Source organism: Hemiscyllium ocellatum, chromosome 7 (assembly GCF_020745735.1).
Source record: "Hemiscyllium ocellatum isolate sHemOce1 chromosome 7, sHemOce1.pat.X.cur, whole genome shotgun sequence".
NCBI lineage: Eukaryota > Metazoa > Chordata > Chondrichthyes > Orectolobiformes > Hemiscylliidae > Hemiscyllium > Hemiscyllium ocellatum.
The window spans coordinates 55194376-55214191 of NC_083407.1; the positions used below are offsets into that span (position 1 = coordinate 55194376).

General features: G+C 41.1%; 1 protein-coding gene across 6 annotated transcripts in view; it reads right to left on the bottom strand.

The window, feature by feature from the left end:
- Positions 1-19816, bottom strand: part of pkp4 (plakophilin 4) — a 231376-nt gene that overhangs the window by 159196 nt on the left and 52364 nt on the right. For 5 of the 6 annotated variants that reach the window (XM_060827224.1, XM_060827225.1, XM_060827226.1 and 2 more), the window contains one exon: positions 16987-17099. In XM_060827224.1, coding sequence (XP_060683207.1) covers positions 16987-17099 — 113 coding nt within the window. Of the gene's footprint in view, positions 1-8037; positions 8094-16986; positions 17100-19816 lie in introns of those variants that run through there. The other variant, XM_060827228.1, reaches the window with a different exon arrangement.

The following is a 19816-nucleotide window of genomic DNA, read 5'->3' on the forward strand; positions in this document are numbered from 1 at the left end:
ATTATACTCCTAAAATTTACAAGTAGTAAATGTACATTCACATGTACAACAAATGCATGTTTGTCATGGTAATAAAAAGCATTTTCTGAAAAATTTCCACCAGTCCAGTCCATTCTGAAGGACAGCTTTTGAAATACTCCAAATGTTTAGATTTTGTGATTAACGTCACAGTTTCTTTCTATCAAACAGAAGAGATGCAACTATGTTAGAAATATCTTGCACATTGAGATATACAAACAATCCTGAACCAATTTAAGTTGCAGACACTTAGATGGGGGATAGTTCTGGAAAATGTATTGATATATTAAAATCACTCAGAACAGTGGTTAAGGCAGGAATGGAAATGGAGATCAACAACTGAGAAAGAGCTGTTGAGGCTGCAAGTAATGGGCTCCTTTAAGCAAATGTGGTGAATAAAAAGGGATAGAAAGAACTCAGATGGATATGAAGCCATGTGGTGATCATATGTCTGGGCCAGGAGCAAAGGGCCAGCTCAGGAAAGGAGGCAGAACCACAAAATGGTACAGTAGAATAATATGTAATTTAGTCCACCCCTAATCTGCACAGCCCATTCAAAATGCAATCAGTTAGTCCCAATCTTCTGCTCTTTCCTTTCAAGTACTTAACCAACTTCAGTTTGGTACATTAATGGTTTCAACTGAGGGGTACAATTTCAAAAATCACATTTGACTAATTCTGAAGTATCATAACAAGGAGGATAATGATAAAGTTAGAGTAAAGTTTAGTGGAATGAGCACACACATTGCTGATATTTAATGCAGAAAAGAGCAGTAGCATATTCATGAGTGAAAAAGAAAACAAGGCAATGATATATTGCAAGTGGTACAAGACAAGAGAACTATATCCTGTATTTCAGTACAAAAATGGGCAGTTTGAGAAAAGGAACAAAGCAAATGTGTTTTCAAGAGGTCCCACTAAGGGGATATAAAATGAGAATTTAACCCCAGCTGGTGTACCTTATCCAATGCTGGCATGTGAAGGCTGATGGAGGAAAATCAGAAAAAGAAAGGGTGCTTAGATATCATTTTGGAGATCAGATTTTAAAATACTGGTAGTAGTGTAGTGGCTACATTTCTGAAGTGATTTCTTTTTTTTTTACAAAAAATAAACATCAGAGTCCTTCCAGAACAGTGACCTGATCCAGCGTCCAAGAGCAAGTGACCACAAACCTCTGGAGTATTAATGCAACAAAATAATTATATTGTGGAGTGAACAGGTAAAGTAAACATGGGTGCCTTGTTTTCATTTCAATTTACTTTCAGAAAACCAGAGATTAAGTTTTTAAGGCAGCTTGGAGGCAACCTGACCGGGTCAGAAATAAATTTAGTCTTCTAAAAAAATAGACTTTCCAGAGTTGCTCAGGGAATAGGTTCCTTGGGCACAGTTTTAGTCTGTGCAGAATCAAATTCATTCACAGGATGAGGCCATCACGGGCCAGGTAAAAACAATGACTGCAGATGCTGGAAACCAGATTCTGGATCAGTGGTGCTGGAAGAGCACAGCAGTTCAGGCAGGATCCGAGCAGCAGTAAAATCAATGTTTCGGGCAAAAGCCCTTCATCAGGAAGAAAGGCAGAGAGCCTGAAGGGAGGAGATATAAATAAGAGGAAGGTGGGGAGAAAGAACCATAAGTACAATAGGTGAGTGGGGGGAGGATATGAAGGTGATAGGTTGGGGAGGAGAGTGGAGTGGATAGGTCGAAAATATAGGCAGGTAGGACAAGTCATGGGGACAGTGCTGAGCTGGAAGTTTGAAACTAGGGTGTGGTGGGGGAAGGGGAAAATGAGGAAACTGCTGAAGTCCACATTGATGCCCTGGGGTTGAAGTGTTCCAAGGCAGAGGGTGAAGCATTCTTCCTCCAGGCGTCTGGTGGTGAGGGAGTGGCAGTGAAGGAGGCCCAGGACCTCCATGTCCTCAGCTGAGTGGGAGGGGGAGTTGAAATGTTGGGTCACGGGGCAGTGTGGTTAATTGGTGCAGGTGTCCCGGAGATGTTCCCTAAAGCACTCTGCTAGGAGGCGTTCAGTCTCCTCAATGTAGAGGAGACCACAACGGGAGCAACGGATACAATAAATGATATTAGTGGATGTGCAGGTAAAACTTTGATGGATGCGGAAGGCTCCTTTTGGGGCCTTGGATGAAGGTGAGGGAGGTGGTGTGGGCGCAGGTTTTACAATTCCTGCAGTGGCAGGGGAAGGTGCCAGGATGGGAGGATGGGTTGTAGAGGGCGCATGGACCTGACCAGGTAGTGTTGAAGGGAACGGTCTTTGTGGAAGGCGGAAAGGGATGGGGAAGGAAATATATCCCTGGTGGTGGGGTCTTTTTGGAGGTGGTGGAAATATCGGCAGATGATTTGGTTTATACAAAGGTTGGTAGGTTGGAAGGTGAGCATCAGGGGCGTTCTGTCCTTGTTACGGTTGGAGGGGTGGGGTCTGAGGGCGGAGGTGCAGGATGTGGACGAGAGGCTTTGGAGGGCATCTTTAAGCATGTGGGAAGGGAAATTGCGGTCTCTAAAGGAGGCCATCTGGTGTTTTCTATGGTGGAACTGGTCCTCCTGGGAGTAGATACAGCAGAGGAATTGGGAATACGGGATGGCATTTTTGCAAGAGGTAAGGTGGGAAGAGGTGTGGTCCAGGTAGCTGCGGGAGTCGGGTTTGTAAAAAATGTCAGTGTCAAGTCGGTCGTCATTAATGGAGATGGAAAGGTCCAGGAAGGGGAGGGGGGTGTCAGAGATGGTCCAGGTAAGTTTAAGATCAGGGTGGAATGTGTTGGTGAAGTTGATGAATTGCTCAACCTCCTCACGGGAGCACAAGGTGGTGCCAATGCAGTCATCAATGTAGCGGAGGAAGAGGTGGGGTGTAATTACGGAAGATTGACTGTTCTACGTAGCCAACAAAGAGACGGGCATAGCTGGGGCCGATATGGGTGCCCATGGCTACCCCTTTGGTCTGGAGGATTCAAAGGAGAAATTGTTAAGGGTGAGGACCAGTTCGGCCAAACAAATGAGTGTGTTGGTGGAAGGGTACTGTTGGGGACATCGGGAGAGGAAAAAAAACAGAGGGCTTGGAGGCCCTGGTCATGGTGGATGGAGGTGTAGAGGGATTGGATATCCATGAAGAAGATGAGGCGTTGGGGGCCGGGGAAACGGAAGTCTCGGAGGAGGTGGAGGGCGTGGGTGGTGTCTCGAACATACGTAGGGAGTTTCTGGACTAGGGAGGATAGGACAATGTCAAGGTAGGTAGAAATGAGTTCAGTGGGGCAGGAGCAGGATATGAATAGGAAGGGTTTCAGAGGGAGATGGACCAAATGGGACTGCATTAATTTAAAAAATCTGGTCAGCACAGATGAATTGGACCAAAGGGTCTGTTCCTGTGCGGTATAACTCTGACTATGAAAAAGCTAAAGCTGCCAGTTTTGAGTATTTATATAAAGACAGCACGGTGGTTCACAGACAAAACAAAAGTTAATTTTCAAGACTTGAGATATATATAGAAAAGGGTAGTCATGGTGTAGTAGTACCATTGCTAGACTATTAACCTAGTAACTTGGCTAATGTTCTGGAGACCCAGGTTCCAATCCCAAAATAACAGATAGTAGAAATTATATTCAATAAAAAATGTCTCTGGAATTAAAGAATCTACTGGATGACCATGAAACCATTGTCACTTGTTGGAAAAACCCATTTGGCTCACTCATTCTTCAGGGAAGGGAATCTGCCATTCTCACTTGATCTGGTTTACAAGTGTTTCCAGAGCACTGAAATGTGATTGATTCTCAACCACCCTCTGAAATGGCCGAGCAACTGACTGTTGTATCATTTGTTATGAAGTCTCAACAAAAGTAGAAAAATCGTACAGATGACCCAACAGCAACCTAGGCACCAGAAAAGATAATGACAGAGACCTATTAGCACTGCAAAGTTCCTTCTTAAGATTTGGGAAAGGGGTCTCTGACTAGTCAAGCAATAGCTTGACAATCATTCCCACAGAAGCATACCTGACAATGTCTCCCACACCATCCTTGTAGATGTCTTGTCCCACTGGCACAATGGGGAGGTAGTTAGCCTGGGAGTCAGAGGTGTACAGCATGGAAACAGACCCTCTTGTCCAACCCATCCATGCCGACCAGATATCCCAACCCAATGTAGTCCCACCTGCCAGCACCCCACCCATATCCCTCCAATTCATATACCCATCCAAATGCCTTTTAAATATTGCAATTGTACCAGCCTCCACCACTTCCTCTGGCAGCTCATTCCATAAACATACCCTCAACATTGATTTTGGACCCCATGAAGTCTCATGGCTTCAGGTGTTTCTTGTGCCGGTTTCTACATACCATCCTCCCTCAGTTCATGAGTCAGTACTCCTCCATGTTGAGCAACACTAACAGCACTGAGATAAGCAAGGGTGCAAATCATATTCTGGGTTGTGAAATTCAATGTCCACCACCAAGAGTGGCTTGGCAGCAACCCTATTGATCAAGCTGGTAGGAACCTAAAAAGATATAGCTTCTAGACTGCGACTACGGTAGGTGGTGAGGGAAACAGACAAGAGAAAAACATTCTTGACCAGATCAATACCAATTTGCTGGCTGCAGATGCAGCTGACCAAGACAGTACTTGTAAGAGCGATCATTGCACAGTCCCTGTGGAGCCAAAGTCCCTCATTCACATAAAGAATACCCTCCATGTTGTGTGGCACTAATCAACGTGCTAAAATGGGACAAATTTCAAATAGATCGAGCAACACAAGACTGGCCATCCACGTGGTTTTATGGGCCAACACCAGATTTGTACACCAGCACAATTTGCAATCTCATGGCCCAGCATATCCCCCACTCAACTCAGGGAATTGACCCTGGTTCAATGGGGAGTGCAGGAGGGCATGCCAGGAGCTACACCAGACATAACTAAAAATGAGGTGCCAACCTTAAAGCTACCCGGACTACTTAATGCCAAACAGCATAAACATTAGTTGACAGAGCTAAGCAATCCCACAACCAACATATCAGAACTCAGCTCAGCAATCCCTCCACATCCAGTTGTGAATGGCGATGAAAAATTAGACAACTTGCTGGAGGTGGCAGCTCTACAAATATGTCCATCCTCAATGAGGAAGGACTCAACTTAGTGCAAAAGAAAAAGGTTGAAGGATTCACTGCAATCTTCAGTCAGAAGTGCTCAGTGGATGATCCATCCTGGCCTCCTCCAGTGGTCCCCACCATTAGATTCCAGTCATCAGCTAATTTGATTCACTCTACGTATTACCAAGAAATAGTTGAGGGCACTGGATAGTGCAAAGGCTACAGGGCCCAACAATATTCTGGCAACGGTAATGAAGCCTCGAGTGCCAGAAATTGCTGCTCCCTTAGCCAAGCTCCTCCAGTACTGTTTCAACACTGGCATCCATTCAATGTGGAAAATTGCCCAGTTCTGTCCTGTACAAAAAAGCAAGACAAAATCCAATCCAGTTAATTACCATCTCATCAGTCTACTTTCGATCAGTAATGGAAGGTGTCATCAACAGTGCTATCAAGCAGCACCTGTTCAGCAATGCCCAGTTTTGGTTCTGCAAGGGTCATTCAGCTCCAGATTTCATTACCGCCTTGGTTCAAACTTGGACAAAAAAAAAAGGAGGTGAATTCCAGGGGTGAGGTTAATGACAATCCCTGACATCAGAACTGCATTCAACTAAGTGTGGCATCAAGGATCCCTAGCAAAACTTGAATAAATGGGAATTTGGGGCAAACTCTTCACTGGTTAGAGACATAGTGACAGATAGGAAGATGGTTGCCATTGTTGGAAGTCAGTCATCTTCGTTCCAGGAGGTCTTTCGTGTAGTGTCCTACAGTGTGTTGCTGGAAAAAAAGCACAGGTCAGGCAGCATCGAAGGAGCAGGAGAATCAAAGTTTCAGGCAGATGCCCTTCATTAGAAATGTGTGGGTTAAGAGATAAATATAAGGGGGTTAGGGCTGGTGGAAGATAGCTGGGAAGGTGATAGTCAGATGCAGGTGGGGGGGGCAAGGGGGGGGTGGGAAAGAGAGATAGGGTGTGGTGGTGATGGGTTGGTGTAGAGGGTGGAATGGATAGGTAGGAACAAAGATGGACAGGTAGGGCAGTTCAAGAGGGTGGTGCCAAGTTGGAGGGTTGGATCTGGGATGAGATGGGGAGAAGAGGGGAGATAAGGAAACTGGTGAAAATCAACATTGATGCCCCGGGTGATTAGAGGGTCCTAAGGTGGAAGATGAGGCCTTCTTCCTCCAGACATTGGGTGGCTAGTGAGATATTTGAGAGAGTTTATAACTTGTTCTGATCTGCAGGAAATTGGATGTCCTCAGACTAGGATGGGATGCCTCTGACCTACAGATAGAGTGTAATTTACATGGTCATTCCTTGCCATTCACATCATCATTACCTATTCAGAAGTCAGTTGGAATATTGCAATTGCAATTCTGACTGCACCCTAAATGCTACAAAAGAAAGTGATTTGCAACAGATTTGACCATTAAGAAATGATTCGCATTACATTGTTTCTGGAGATGTGGTCACTGCATTGCGTCTTGGGTGGTGTGAGACCGTGAGTGGCTGGGGGTTGCCTTGTGAGCATCACTGATGTAAAACATTTTGTATAACGGAAGGACTGTTTCCTTTATTCAGGGAGAGATTCCCTGGACATGCTTTGCAACCTTAGCGAAGAATATCCAGGGTTTCTCCAAAGCTTATATGGTACTGTGCTTAATAAAATTTTGGTTGTTTGCAGAAGTTGGCTGTTGCAGTTGCACTTACATGTCCTTGGCAGAGCAGGAGGGGGATTTGAAGTGATCGGCCACAGGGCAGTGGCGTTGTTTGCTGTGTGTGGGATGTTCGCTCTCCCAAAATGAAGAGACCACCGAGAGCAGACACAGCAGGGTCCTATCCGAATCATCTTCGGATGCTTCAATGCTCTTCCCTCCATAAGTCAAAAGTGAGGATGTTTGCCAATTATTGCACAACGTTCAGCACCATTCGTGACTCCTCAGATACTGAAACAGTCCATGCTCAAATGAAACAAAGCCTGGACAATATGCAGGCCTGACAGGTGGCAAGTAATATTCATGCTACAAATACCAAGCAATTACTATGTCCAATAGAAGAAAAACAAACCATCGCCCCTTCACATTCAATGGTGTTACCATCAATGCATCCCCTACTAATCAAGATCCTTGGGGTTGCCATTGACCAGAAACTCAACGAGACTCACTATATAAACAGGCTACAAGAGCACATCAGAGGCTAGGAATCCTGCAGTACGTAACTCACTTCCTGACTCCCCAAGCCTGTTCATCATTTACAGGGCACAAGTCAGGAATGTGACAAACTCCTAGGTTTGCAACTTCAACAAAACACTCCAGAAGCTTGACACATCCAGGACAAAAACAGGCCACTTAATTAACACCACACCCACAAGCACCCACTCCCTCCATCACTGATGCCCCGGCAGCAGCAGTGTGCGTGTTATCTACAAAATGCACTGCAGAAATTCAAACAAACATCGAAACCCACAACTACTTCCATCAAGGAGGACAAAGGCAGTAGATACGAGAACACCAGAACCTGCAAGATCCCCTCCAAGCCAGCTCACCATTTTGACTGGGAAGTATATTGCCACTTCTTTACTGTTGCTGGGTCAAGATCCTGGAATTCCATTCCTAATTGCAGTGGGTCAACCTCCAGCACATGGACTCTGGTAGTTAAAAGCGGCAGCTCACCACCACCAACTAAAGGACAATTAGGGATAGGCAAGAAATGCTGGCCAGCCAATGTCCATGTGCCATTAATGAATATTGTAGAGTAATTTCTCTAGATTGGAATTGTAAAAATTGGTGATGTGAAAAGTAGGTTAAAAATATTATTTAAGACCTTTCTATGCTCTACTTTAAATTCAAGTAGCTTACTTTTATTTGTACAATAAACAAACATTTGTACAATAATTAAAGAAAACATGCAGCCTTTTGTAATTAGAATTTAGTGATTACTCACTAAAACATGTGATTTTTAAAGCCAGGTTCAATTCTGGGATCTGACTTCTCCAGTAGTACCATCAGCTGGGAGCACAAGAGATTTCCTAGGTTTCAAAGAATACAGGGTTATACTTATGTGAAATGAAGAGGGAGACTTCGTTTCAAAGGACAAGATGGACGTTAGCTATGGTGATAAGTGGATATTAAATCTGGGGCAGAGGGGCAGAGATTGCAAACAAGTTTTCAGGGGAAGCAGTTACAACAACATTAAAGTTTAATTTGTAAAACTTCCAGACCAGGTGTTTGGTTAGAAATCTGCAGAAAATATTTGAAGCCTTAGCAGCACTTTATACACTTAATGGTAAGGTTCTAGAGTGTTGTTGAACAAAGACCTTGGAGTGCAGGTTCATAAGTTCTTGAAAGTGGAGTCACAGGTAGATAGGATAGTGAAAGTAGCATTTAGTACACTTTCCTTTATTGGTCAGTATCAAGTACAGGAGTTGGGAGGTCATGTTGCAGCTGTACAGGACATTCGTTAGGCCACTGTTGGAATATTGCATGCAATTCTGGTCTCCTCCCTATCAGAACGATGTTGTGAAGTTTGAAAGGGTTCAGAAAAGATTTACAAGGATGTTGCCAGGGTTGGAGAATTTGAGCTATATGGAGAGGCTGAACAGGCTGGGGCTGTTTTCCCTGGAGTGGCAGAGGTTGAAGGGTGACCTTAGAGGTTTACAAAATCACGAAGGGCACGGACAGAATAAATAGACAAAGTCTTTTCCATGGGGTGGGTGAGTCCAGAACTAGAGGGCATAGTTTTAGGGTGAGAGGGGAAAGGTATGAGGGACACCTAAGGGGCAACATTTTCACACAGAGGGTGGTACGTGTATGGAATGAACTGCCAGAGGAAGTGGTGGAGGCTGGTACAATTACAACATTAAAGAAGCATTTGGATGGGTATATGAATAGGAAGGGTTTGGAGGGATATGGGCCAGGTGCTGGCAGGTGGGTTGGGTTGGGATATCTGGTCAGTATGGATGAGTTGGATCGAAGGGTTTGTTTCCGTGCTGTACATCTCTATGACTCTGGAGGTTCAGTTCAACATGACTTCATGATTTACAGCAAAGAAAGAGAACCAGTCACGTCAAAATTAAAAGGTTTGATAAAGAGGGACAATTTCTCCAGCTGCAAGAAGCTTAATAGCATTGGGAAATGCGATGACTTTTTGCTGCTGATGTTTGAAGAGCTTCAGGGCAGAGGAGAGGATCTGGGGGTTGCAGTGAGGGAGAGGGGGAGAGGTGGGGACTGACAGATTCTTGTCAAGAGAGGAGGAGGAGAACTTCAAGGTAGGCATCCTTGCAAGATTTGCGGTAAGGTCAAATTCAACTAGGCAAAAAAGTGAGGACTGCAGATGCTGGAATAGCATCTGGTTTGAGAAAAAGATCTGGATATTCATCTCATCTATGCCTCTCATGATTTTATAAACCTCAATGGTCATCCCTCACCCTCCTACAGTCCAGGGGAAAAGTCCCAGCCTATCCAGTCTCTCCTTATAACTCATGAGTTGAAAATGTGTTGTTGGTTAAAGCGCAGCAGGTCAGGCAGCATCCAAGGAACAGGAAATTCGACGTTTCGGGCATAAGCTCTTCATTCCTGATGAAGGGCTCTGGCCCGAAACGTCGAATTTCCTGTTCCTTGATGCTGCCGGACCTGCTGCGCTTTAACCAGCAACACATTTTCAGCTCTGATCTCCAGCATCTGCAGACCTCACTTTTTACTCGAAGATAACTCATGAGTCACAACTGAAATGGGCTTCAGATAATAAATTTGATCAATCCAAGGACAAGAATCTGGAATTTAACAGTCAGACCACTCCTCCAACAAAACTTGTGTCAAACAACCAAATACCAAGCTAGTGTGATTTTTCACTTGCAAAGATTCAACTCTCCCAAAACTCAGCTATAAGTTCATGGTCACGCGATAGTTTTTAGGCTAGAGTGAAATTCATCCGGGGGGGGGGGGGGGGGGGGGGGGTCAATATTGTGACCCTTGCTTTTCTGGATATTTATCAGGATGTGCAGGGGACGATTTCACAGTAACTAAACTCTGAATTGCAAACTGATAGGATGATAATGTGAAAGTCCAAAAGGATACTGACAAATTGTGAAGTGGGCAGATCAGGTCCATTGTAGAGAAATTGTAGTGAAGTGATGCACTTTGGTGACGAGAATATTGAAAGACAACACAAAATAGGGCAAACAATTTTAATAGGTGCAGCAGCAGAGGGACCTGGGTGTACACAGACACACCTTTCAAGGTGGCAGGACAGGTGGAGACAGCATTTGATAGAGCAGTATTTCCAGTTTAATAAATAGGGACAGAGTGTACAGGAGCAAGGAGACAATGTTGAACATGTATAAGACACCTGTTAGACCATGGCTTATTTATGGATAATTGTTGTTGCCTATTATAGGCAATATGAATGCACTGGAGCTTCCAGAAAAGACTTACAAAAATGCTTCCAGGAATGAGAAACTTCATTTATGAGGCTTGAAAAGGCTTTCAAGACAATGACGGACTGGACAGAGTAGACAGGAAGAATTGGATCCTGCTTGTGCAAAGGGAAAACAAATTTGGGCATGGGTTTAAAATAACTTGGCAAGGGTTATGTGCAGCAAAAAAAAAACTCACACTGAGTAATCATAGTATAGATTGTACTGCCTGGAAACATGGTTGAACTGAGGCAGGTAATAGGGCATTGGAAGATTTTAATAAAAATGATATGCAGGCATATGGGAAAATAAAGACAGGAGACTGGCACTAGGTAATAGAACTGTGAAGGAATGATGGGATGACTGGCCTGCTTCTGGGCAGCACAGTGACACAGCAGTTAGCACTGCTGCCTCACAGCACCAGAGACCCGGGTTCAATTCCCGCCTCAGGCAACAGTCTGCATGGAGTTTGCACATTTTCCCCTTGTCTGTGTGGGTTTACGCTAGGTGCTCGGGTTTCCTCCCACAGTCCAAAAAAAAAATGCAAGTTAGGCGAATTGGCCATGCTAAATTTCCCATAGTGTTAGGTGTAGGGGTATGGGTGGGTTGCTCTTCGGAGGGTCAGTGTGGACTTGTTGGGCCGAAGGGCATGTTTCCACACTAAGTAATCTCATAATCTAACATTATAATCCCATAAAGAAAAAGAAAACTCTTACAGGCATCCAATTTGTGCCTATTTAAAAGGACTTCAATCTGAATGCAATTTGCTATTTCTGCTTTTCACTCAAATGTACATTTTCTCTCTGGAATCTCTTTTTCCTTGCATTACCAGTTTGCGTGCATGAAGTAGCGCATGATGCTGCATTTAGATTTCAGCATGTTGAGAGTAAACAAGTTATTTTCTTCAGATTTAAAAACTTCTAAGATAGACTGTATTACACTTAGTGCCAAAAATCCCAATACATAAAAGGATTTAAAACTGATCTTGTTGTGGACAATTGCAAGGTAAGGATAAGGGGGCAAAGTTATTCTACCATCTCTCTCCCTTTCTCTCAAAAACAGGAGCGTACTTGCATTACTGGGGGGGGGGGGAGAGAGAGACCGCTACCGCTGACCTCAAACTACTTAACTAGCCTTTAAAAAACTGACCACAAAGTTCATAGCTCCTTGAAGATGAAGATGGAGTTGCAAGTAGATTAGGATAGTGAAGGCAGCATTTGGTATGCTCTTTTAATTAATACATTGAGCATAGGAGTTGGGAGGTCACACTGCGGCTGTTTAGGACATTGGTTAGGTCACTTTCGGACTATTGCATGCAATTCTAGTCTCTCCCCTATGGAAAGAATGATGATGTGAAGTGTGAAAGGGTTCACAAAAGATTTATAAGGACGTTACCATGGTTGGATAGTTTGAGCTACAGGGAGAGGCTGAATAGGCGGGGGCTGTTTTCCCTGGAGTTTTGGAGGCTGAGATTTACCTTATAGAGATCGATAAGGTCATGAAGGGCATGCATAGGGTGAACAGACAAGGTCTTTTCACTGGAATGGGGGAATCAAGAACCAGAAAATGTAGAGTTTGGGTGAGGGGGTAGAGATTTAAAAGGCACCGAAGGGACAACGTTTTCCACGCTTAGGGTGGTGCATGTACGGAATGACCTGCCACACAAAGTGGTGAAAGCTGGGGCAATTAGAATATTTAAAAAGGCATCTGGATGGGTACATGAATGTGAAGGGTTTAGAGGGACATGGGCCATGTGCTGGTAAATGGGACTAGTTAATTTAGGATATCTGATTGGCATGGACGAGTTGGACCATATAGTCCATTTCTATGGTGTACATCTCCAAGACTCGATAAGTGGTTCAGCTGCTAGGAATTCTGTGGGAAATAACACATCACCTTAAATCTTCCTTACCTGTCCACAGAAGTGCAAGTCAGGAGTGTGATGGAATACTCCTCACATAACTGAATTGAGTGCGGCACCAAATACACACAAGCGCAATACTCGATTGATACCCCAGCCACCACTTCAACATTCACTCCCTGGGAGGAGTGCATATCATCTACTAGGTTCAATATATTAAGTCAAGACAACACTTTTCACCATCTTCCAAACCTATGACCAACTTTAAGGAGAAGGGCAGCCGATGCATGGGAGCAATGTTGCCTCAGAGCATGCATGCGCAGCAATACCAACACTGTGCACAGAACCCCAGTTGTGGCACTGATTTCCAGAATTGGATTAAATGAGCTCGGCAGTGCTCGGTTCTGTAACTAGCTCCGGTGTCCGGGCAACAAATTTTTGCTTAAAAACTACAAAAGCTAACCACGTGTTTGTGAAAACGGACATCAGAACAAAGATTCAACAGTTATATAACGTATGTAAATAGCATTAATTTGCCAATGCATGAATAACTAGTCATTACCAATCTTAGACAATAGCTTAAAAATGTTTCAAAGCTATGCGACAAAGCAAGTTGCCTTGTAAAAGTTTAAGATGTTACAGAAATTTATTAATTAAAATTTCTTCTCCAAATTTACACTCCGAAGCAAATGCTATATTTAAAAGGCCAAAAATCTGGAGCCAAAAAAGATCAATGTTACAGAATTAAAATGCACATAGACATTTATAACCTTACTTACATAACAAAGAAAGGGATGGATGTGTTACTGCTGCTCAACACGGCAGCTTCAACAAACTCCATCTCTGAATAAAGGCATGTTGCGCACAGAAAAGTGTCAGCTGAGATCCTGGAGCTCAATGAAGCTCAGCATTGAACTAATCTGCATGGACTTCAGTAGGCCAAAAAGGGCCCTGTGTGCTACGTAGACAACAACAGGGGGAGGAACAAGCTGCACATTAATGATATTAATGGAGAAAAAATTGCAGGTGAAATCAAGTAGAACATAGCATAAATTAAAAAAAGCTGGCTCTCAATGATAAGTGTGTTTAAGGATGAAATTGGTAATTTTCTAGGTTCAATATTTTTAACCCCTGCATAGCTGCAATCAAGGTCAAGAATAAAATACAGAGTCAAAACATCAGAGTACAAGTCAACAAATGTTAAACTATATCACGAGTGTTGACCTTGTACATAGCCTAATGGCAGAGCAGAGTTCCAACACTGGAAACTACTGAAGAATTACACAACAAATTCCTAATATCAAGTATCACAATAAGGAGTCAAAAAGAAAAACGTCAGCACAGTGGAAATAATTCTAAACTTCAATTCTTAACTTCATCAACTTCATTAAATACAGAATGCAAAGGAGCCAAACCCAAAACTAACACACTGAATCTAAATAACGGGAATAAGGGCATGAGACACAAATTGGTAAGGGTAGACTTGGATACCTTACTAAAAGGTGTTGACAGTGAATAAGCAAATGGTTCATATGTAAATAATGTGTGCATAAGTTATAACAATTCTTCTTTCCTATCTATTTCAAAGATGGCACAATCATAGCTTACAAAAAAAAAATTAGGGATAGTATTGATCCTAAGGAAGAAACAAAGTTCCCAGTGAAAGCAGCATGTTTGATGACTGGAAACATTTTAGAATCCAACATTTAAAGAAAGAACAAAGTTTGACCAAGATGGGAAAAATAGCATACAAGATTATAACTACAGGGACCATAGAAACTGACCACAAAAGATTCTATAAAATGTGTGAAGAGAAATACATTAGTAAACGAAATGTAGGTCCCTTACAGTCAGCAACCAGGGAAATTATAATGGGGAACAATGAAATGTCAGAGATTGAACACATTCATTGGTCTGTCTTCACAAAAGAGAGCACAAATAACTTCAGAGAAATATTAGGGAATCATGCATCTAAAGAGGGATGAAATGAAGGAAATCTGTATTAATAAGAAAACACTGCTGGGAAAATTAGTAGGGTTAAAGGCTGACAAGTAACCAGTTCCTGATAGATTATGTCTTGGAGAACTGGAAATTTTAGATGCACTGGTCATTTTCCAACATTCTTCTTTACAGATCATAGGATGGCAAATATATCACTATAACTTAAAGAAAATAAACAAAACTATAGACCAGTCAGCCAAAAAAAAATAATCAGTAAATGGTAAAAGACATAACACATTTGGAAAACATTAATGGGATTGGACAAGTTCAGCATGGACTTATGAAAGGCAAGCCATGTTTAACAAATCTATCAGAGTTTTGAGGATGCAACTAGAACAGATAAAAAGACCCTGCACATGTGGTGTATTTGAATTTTCACAAGGCTTTTGTCAAGGGAGTGCAGTGGAGGTTTACTCAGTTGATATCAGGGATGACAGCATTTTCCTAGCAGGAGGGATCAGTTAGACTGTGCCTGCATTCACTAGAGTTCAGAAGGGACCAAATTGAAACGTACAAAATTCTAACAGGGTTGGACAACAAGACATGGAAGAGGTTTCCCTGATTGGGAGGTCTAGAACCAGGTGATTTCAGAATTTAGGGTAGGCTATTTACGACAGATGAGGGAAAAGTCTTCACTGAATGGGTAGTGAATCTGTAGATTTCTCTACCAAGGCAGGCTGGAGAGGCTAAGTTACTGAATATATTCAAAAAAGAGATCGAGACATTTCTAGATTTTAAAGGCAATGAGAAAACAGAAATATGGTATAGAGATAGAGGATTGTTCATGATCATACTGAATGCTCCATTGGAGCAGCGGCTATGGCAACAACAGGAAAGAAGCAGAGTGAACCTGAAAAAGCTCGAGGGGTAGGGCCTCGATCAAGCTCAGTTGCAGCAGTGGCAGCAACATTTGGGAAGCTGAGCAAATCTAAAAACTTTGGGCAAATTGTTGATGCCAGACTTGTTGATAAATGGAACTTTTCGAAAGTAAATGGCTTTAAATGAAATGCCTAAAAATGATACAATTACATGGTTGAGCACATGTAAGCATTGCAGGTCAGGCAGCATCCAAGGAACAGGAAATTCGACGTTTCGGGCCAGAGCCCTTCATCTGGCTCTAGCCCGAAACGTCGAATTTCCTGTTCCTTGGATGCTGCCTGACTTGCTGTGCTTTAACCAGCAACACATTTTCAGCTCTGATCTCCAGCATCTGCAGACCTCACTTTTTACCCACATGTAAGCATTCTCTATTTATAGACTTTTAAATGTGCGTGCTACCAGTTTAGCTTTAATTTCAGACTGTATTGGCAAAGGGGGGGTATAAGTTAATCAATTCATATGGCAAGGATTGCCCATAAACGTTGTGAAGCTTTAAGCGCATAGCATAATTTAAGCTTGTCAAACTTTCAACTGTCATAATTAATTTGTATTAAAAATGCAAGTAGTATTTTGTCAGCAATTAGAAAATAGTGCTTAAAAACGGACCAAAACATCCATTATTTACGACAAAGTTCCTAACGTGATTGAACACAACAGCTGGCAAAACCCTTTTAAAAAAAGTGTTTTATTCACATGAATGATGTAAACAACAATCATAAGATTCCTCACATTTGTTCTCAACTCTGAAGATGGAAACTAGCCAAATCAGAGCATTTTTTGCTTTGTTTGAAATTGTCAGATATCTCCTTTAAATTTCTAAATTTAACATACAGAAAGATGTAGTTTGTCATCTCCTAGAACTGACTGTTCCTAGTTTGCTGATCTTGTAAACACCCTCGTTTTGTACTTTGGCTATTCAAGGATGATACAAGTTATCACAAGATATTCATTCAACAATTTCTGTGAAGGCAATCCTAATCATCAAAACAATCTTTATCAGCAATAACAGAGTACTGTGTACAATTCTGTACCAGGATACCAGTGATGGTTAAGTTAGCAGGCTTCTGAGCTGACATGGTTACAAGAACCGCTGCTATCTTTTCTCAACAGTCCTATTGTCAATCAAATCACATCTTGGAAGCATTACTCGCTTCAAGAAACATTAGTTGCAACAATTTATATAGCCCCATTATACATTGCCTTTGTTTTTTCCAATACAGATTTCAATACAAACATTTATTACTTTGTTTTTGGTACAGTGTATTTCATTCCTACTACGTAATAAAGTTACTGTTTTTGGAACAAGGCTGATTGTACGAGTAGCATGCCAGCTGACAATTGCTTTGTGAACTAATGGAGAAAAGTATTATTCAATCAATTCATTTAAAAAAAAATCAAATCCATGAGTCCTTTTTCAATTAAATTAGAAAATTTAAAACCCTCAGCAGGTTGTAGTTAGAGATCCCACCAAATCAGCTCCACCAAAACATATTATCAATGATAACACTTAAATTGATAAGGAGCATTTATCATTGGTTAGAATAAAGGAAAAATCTATTCAGGCATCTCAACATGGATTTGGATACTCTGCACAAATGACAATGTTCTTTCACAGAATATTATGAATTAAACAAGGAAAGAGAAAATCAAATATGAAATCCATTTGTAAATGGAAGAACACAGTCAGGAATAATGTCAAGGCAATTGAAAAGCAATAAATAAAAATGCAGGCCTTTACCTGATACTAGCAGCACTCGGTGATTCAGTTCCCAGCTTGCATCTTTCTAGCTGATTTGCAACAATCTGCCGTTCCAACTCAAGCTCTCGTGTAAGCCTTTCAAACTGGAGCTCCTGCAGCAAAGAACAGGATCGTAAATGCACTGGGTTACAGACAATATTCAAATCTGGTGCATACCAAAGTTTTATTTATTTTAAATTACCACATGTTACTGTGTTCAATGCAAACATTTTCACTCATCTTGCCCCGCCCACTCATTAAGAAACAGTCTGCAACAAGATTAAGCTTTCCATCTCAGAAGATCATTCAGCAGGAAATCTCTATCCTTTTACTTGAACTCAGATGTTTAGGGACATGTACAAAATATCTACAGGCATTTACTAATTCCTTTGCATGCAGTTATTTCAGCAATCCTTCCCAGAGTTTCATCAATTACTGGTACTGCAGCATATGATAGCTTGAGTACAGACTCCTTCCATTTTGTCTCAACTGAAGATATATTTTTCAGCAGTCTTATCATTTTTAATCACAATCTAATTTTATTTCAATGTTCAAATTAGCTAATACACCTAATATTTAGACTACTGATGAGCACTGCCTGTTTCTTAAAAATTTCAGACTGGAAAGAATTTTCACTCAGCTCTATTGGACAGATTCAGCAGCATAGCTTTGCATCATAATAGCTCCCTTCTCTGAAGCTGGTCACATGTAAACTGTGCTGGAGAAAAGAGACAAATACACAGAAAACTCAGCTTTACCTCCTGAAGACGCTGTTACAATAGGATCCCATAATTTTGATGTTATAAAAGAAATAATTTCAAGACATCCAATGGCATGCAAATAAAAATAAGCTGTTGCCTAGCAATTTAGTAATATCATATACCATCACGCCTCTATGCACAAAGTCTAGTTGTTTCATACATAAAAAATATTTTAAACCACTCAAGGAAATTAATATACATTCAAATTATAGTTTTTAAAAATCTAGTTATTTCTATCAGCATCTGAATAACATACCAAATATTGATATTTTATAACTACTGTTTGGATTTTATTGAATTTACTTTTAAACATTCATTGAGGACTCAGTCAACATATATTTACACAAAATTGGCATGCAAATTGCTCTACCTTTCTACAGCCAGTCTCTAGCTGTGACAAGAAATGTAGTTACATCATATTGACAGTTTTTAATCTAGATATTTTTAAACCAACTGGTTCAGAGAGGTTATTGCACATCTGTAGAGCACATGGAATTTGAACCCAGGCCTCCTGGATAACAAATTTACTGCTAGGCTTAAAGTTTTGTATCAAGTAGTACTTGAATCACATTTACAAAATTTCACTGTCAACTTAAACTGTAGCTAATTTTACATAAATGTTAAGTGACTTTTAAGTAGCAGGAATCAGCTGATAGCAGTTTCAAACAAAGTTAATAAAAAAAAAGTGTGCCCCTACTCAATAAATCAAGAATTCAAAAAGAAATCAACTAAGATGGCATATAAGTGGACTGTAAAATTGAAGGTTAACTTGTTCAAACAGAAAGGTGCAATATCCAGAAAGAAACATTTTTCCCCTTTCCATAATAGAGACCCTCAATAATTTTATCATTTCCATAGGAACTGTGAACTAAGCAAGCTGAATGTGATATTTGAATGGCGAGAAAGTAAAAAGACAAAGTACTGTCATATGTTTGGGGCCAGAAGTTAATGCAGCCTGATTCTTGTTCAAAGTATTCTACGGACATTTTGTTTCTGGCAAGGTATTAGGCTCAAACAGATGACAGTTGTTTGAATGTTAATAGAAGCCTGGTAGGGAGGTCGGTGCCAAGTGACTGATGAATAAAAGTGAAAGAAAAACCAAAATCTATTGGTTTTGAACTGCACTTTTGTCAGAGAGACTGTGGCTGTGAAAGTTACAGGATGGAGGTTTAGTCAATAGAAGATCAGTTATAACGATCAAGTGAATTTACTTCACAATTTACTGGATGCTGTTTGCATTGACCAGCATCTTCAGAATCCAAGCAAAATACAATCCCATGTGCCTGTGATATTACAGATCATGGAGACTACTTAAATGAACTGGTCAGTTCTATCTCCCTCAGCTTTCCTCTCATTTACCCCTTAATTATGTCTGTTTGCCTGTACATCTTTGACAGTGTGAGGGGCTAGAATCAAAGAATTTGGGTTTAAATCTCAGACATTTAGATTATCCTGTTATTTAACTTTGCTCAGTGAAAGCCGCTGCATTATTAATGAACTTAGTTATTTTATTGAAGCTATCAACTTGCTAACTGGTATTGGTTACTCAAAGTCTGGTATTCATTTTTTTTCTAAAACAAAAGTCTGCTTAGGAACTGCTGGGCAATTTTGATGGTCATTGGAGTATTTTACATTGCAAATAGAGATAGGGAGGCTCCATGCCATAATAATAAACACTGATGTAAACGGCAGAAGGAACTACAGATAGGCTGGTCCAACTGGCCTTACTGAGAGACCTTTCCAGAAAAAGTTATGTCCTTCCTGCACAGTTTTGCTTAGTGCAGCTATGCAGGTAATTATGAAACAGAAACACAATTATCCTCTAAAAAACTAGAAATTAGAACTTGTGAAATAGTAATCTTTAATAAATATTCTAAGTAATGGCATAATTAGATTAAATTCAAACATTAACAGCTGTTAAAATTAGCATTTTCAATGGGATGTTATACAATTTTTAGTTACAAAGCAGTGTAATTATACAATTATGATTATGCGTGCACAAAAGGGCTTATTACTGGTATTTTAACAAACATTTTTAAAATTGCTGAAAAGCAGTTTCACCTTTTCAG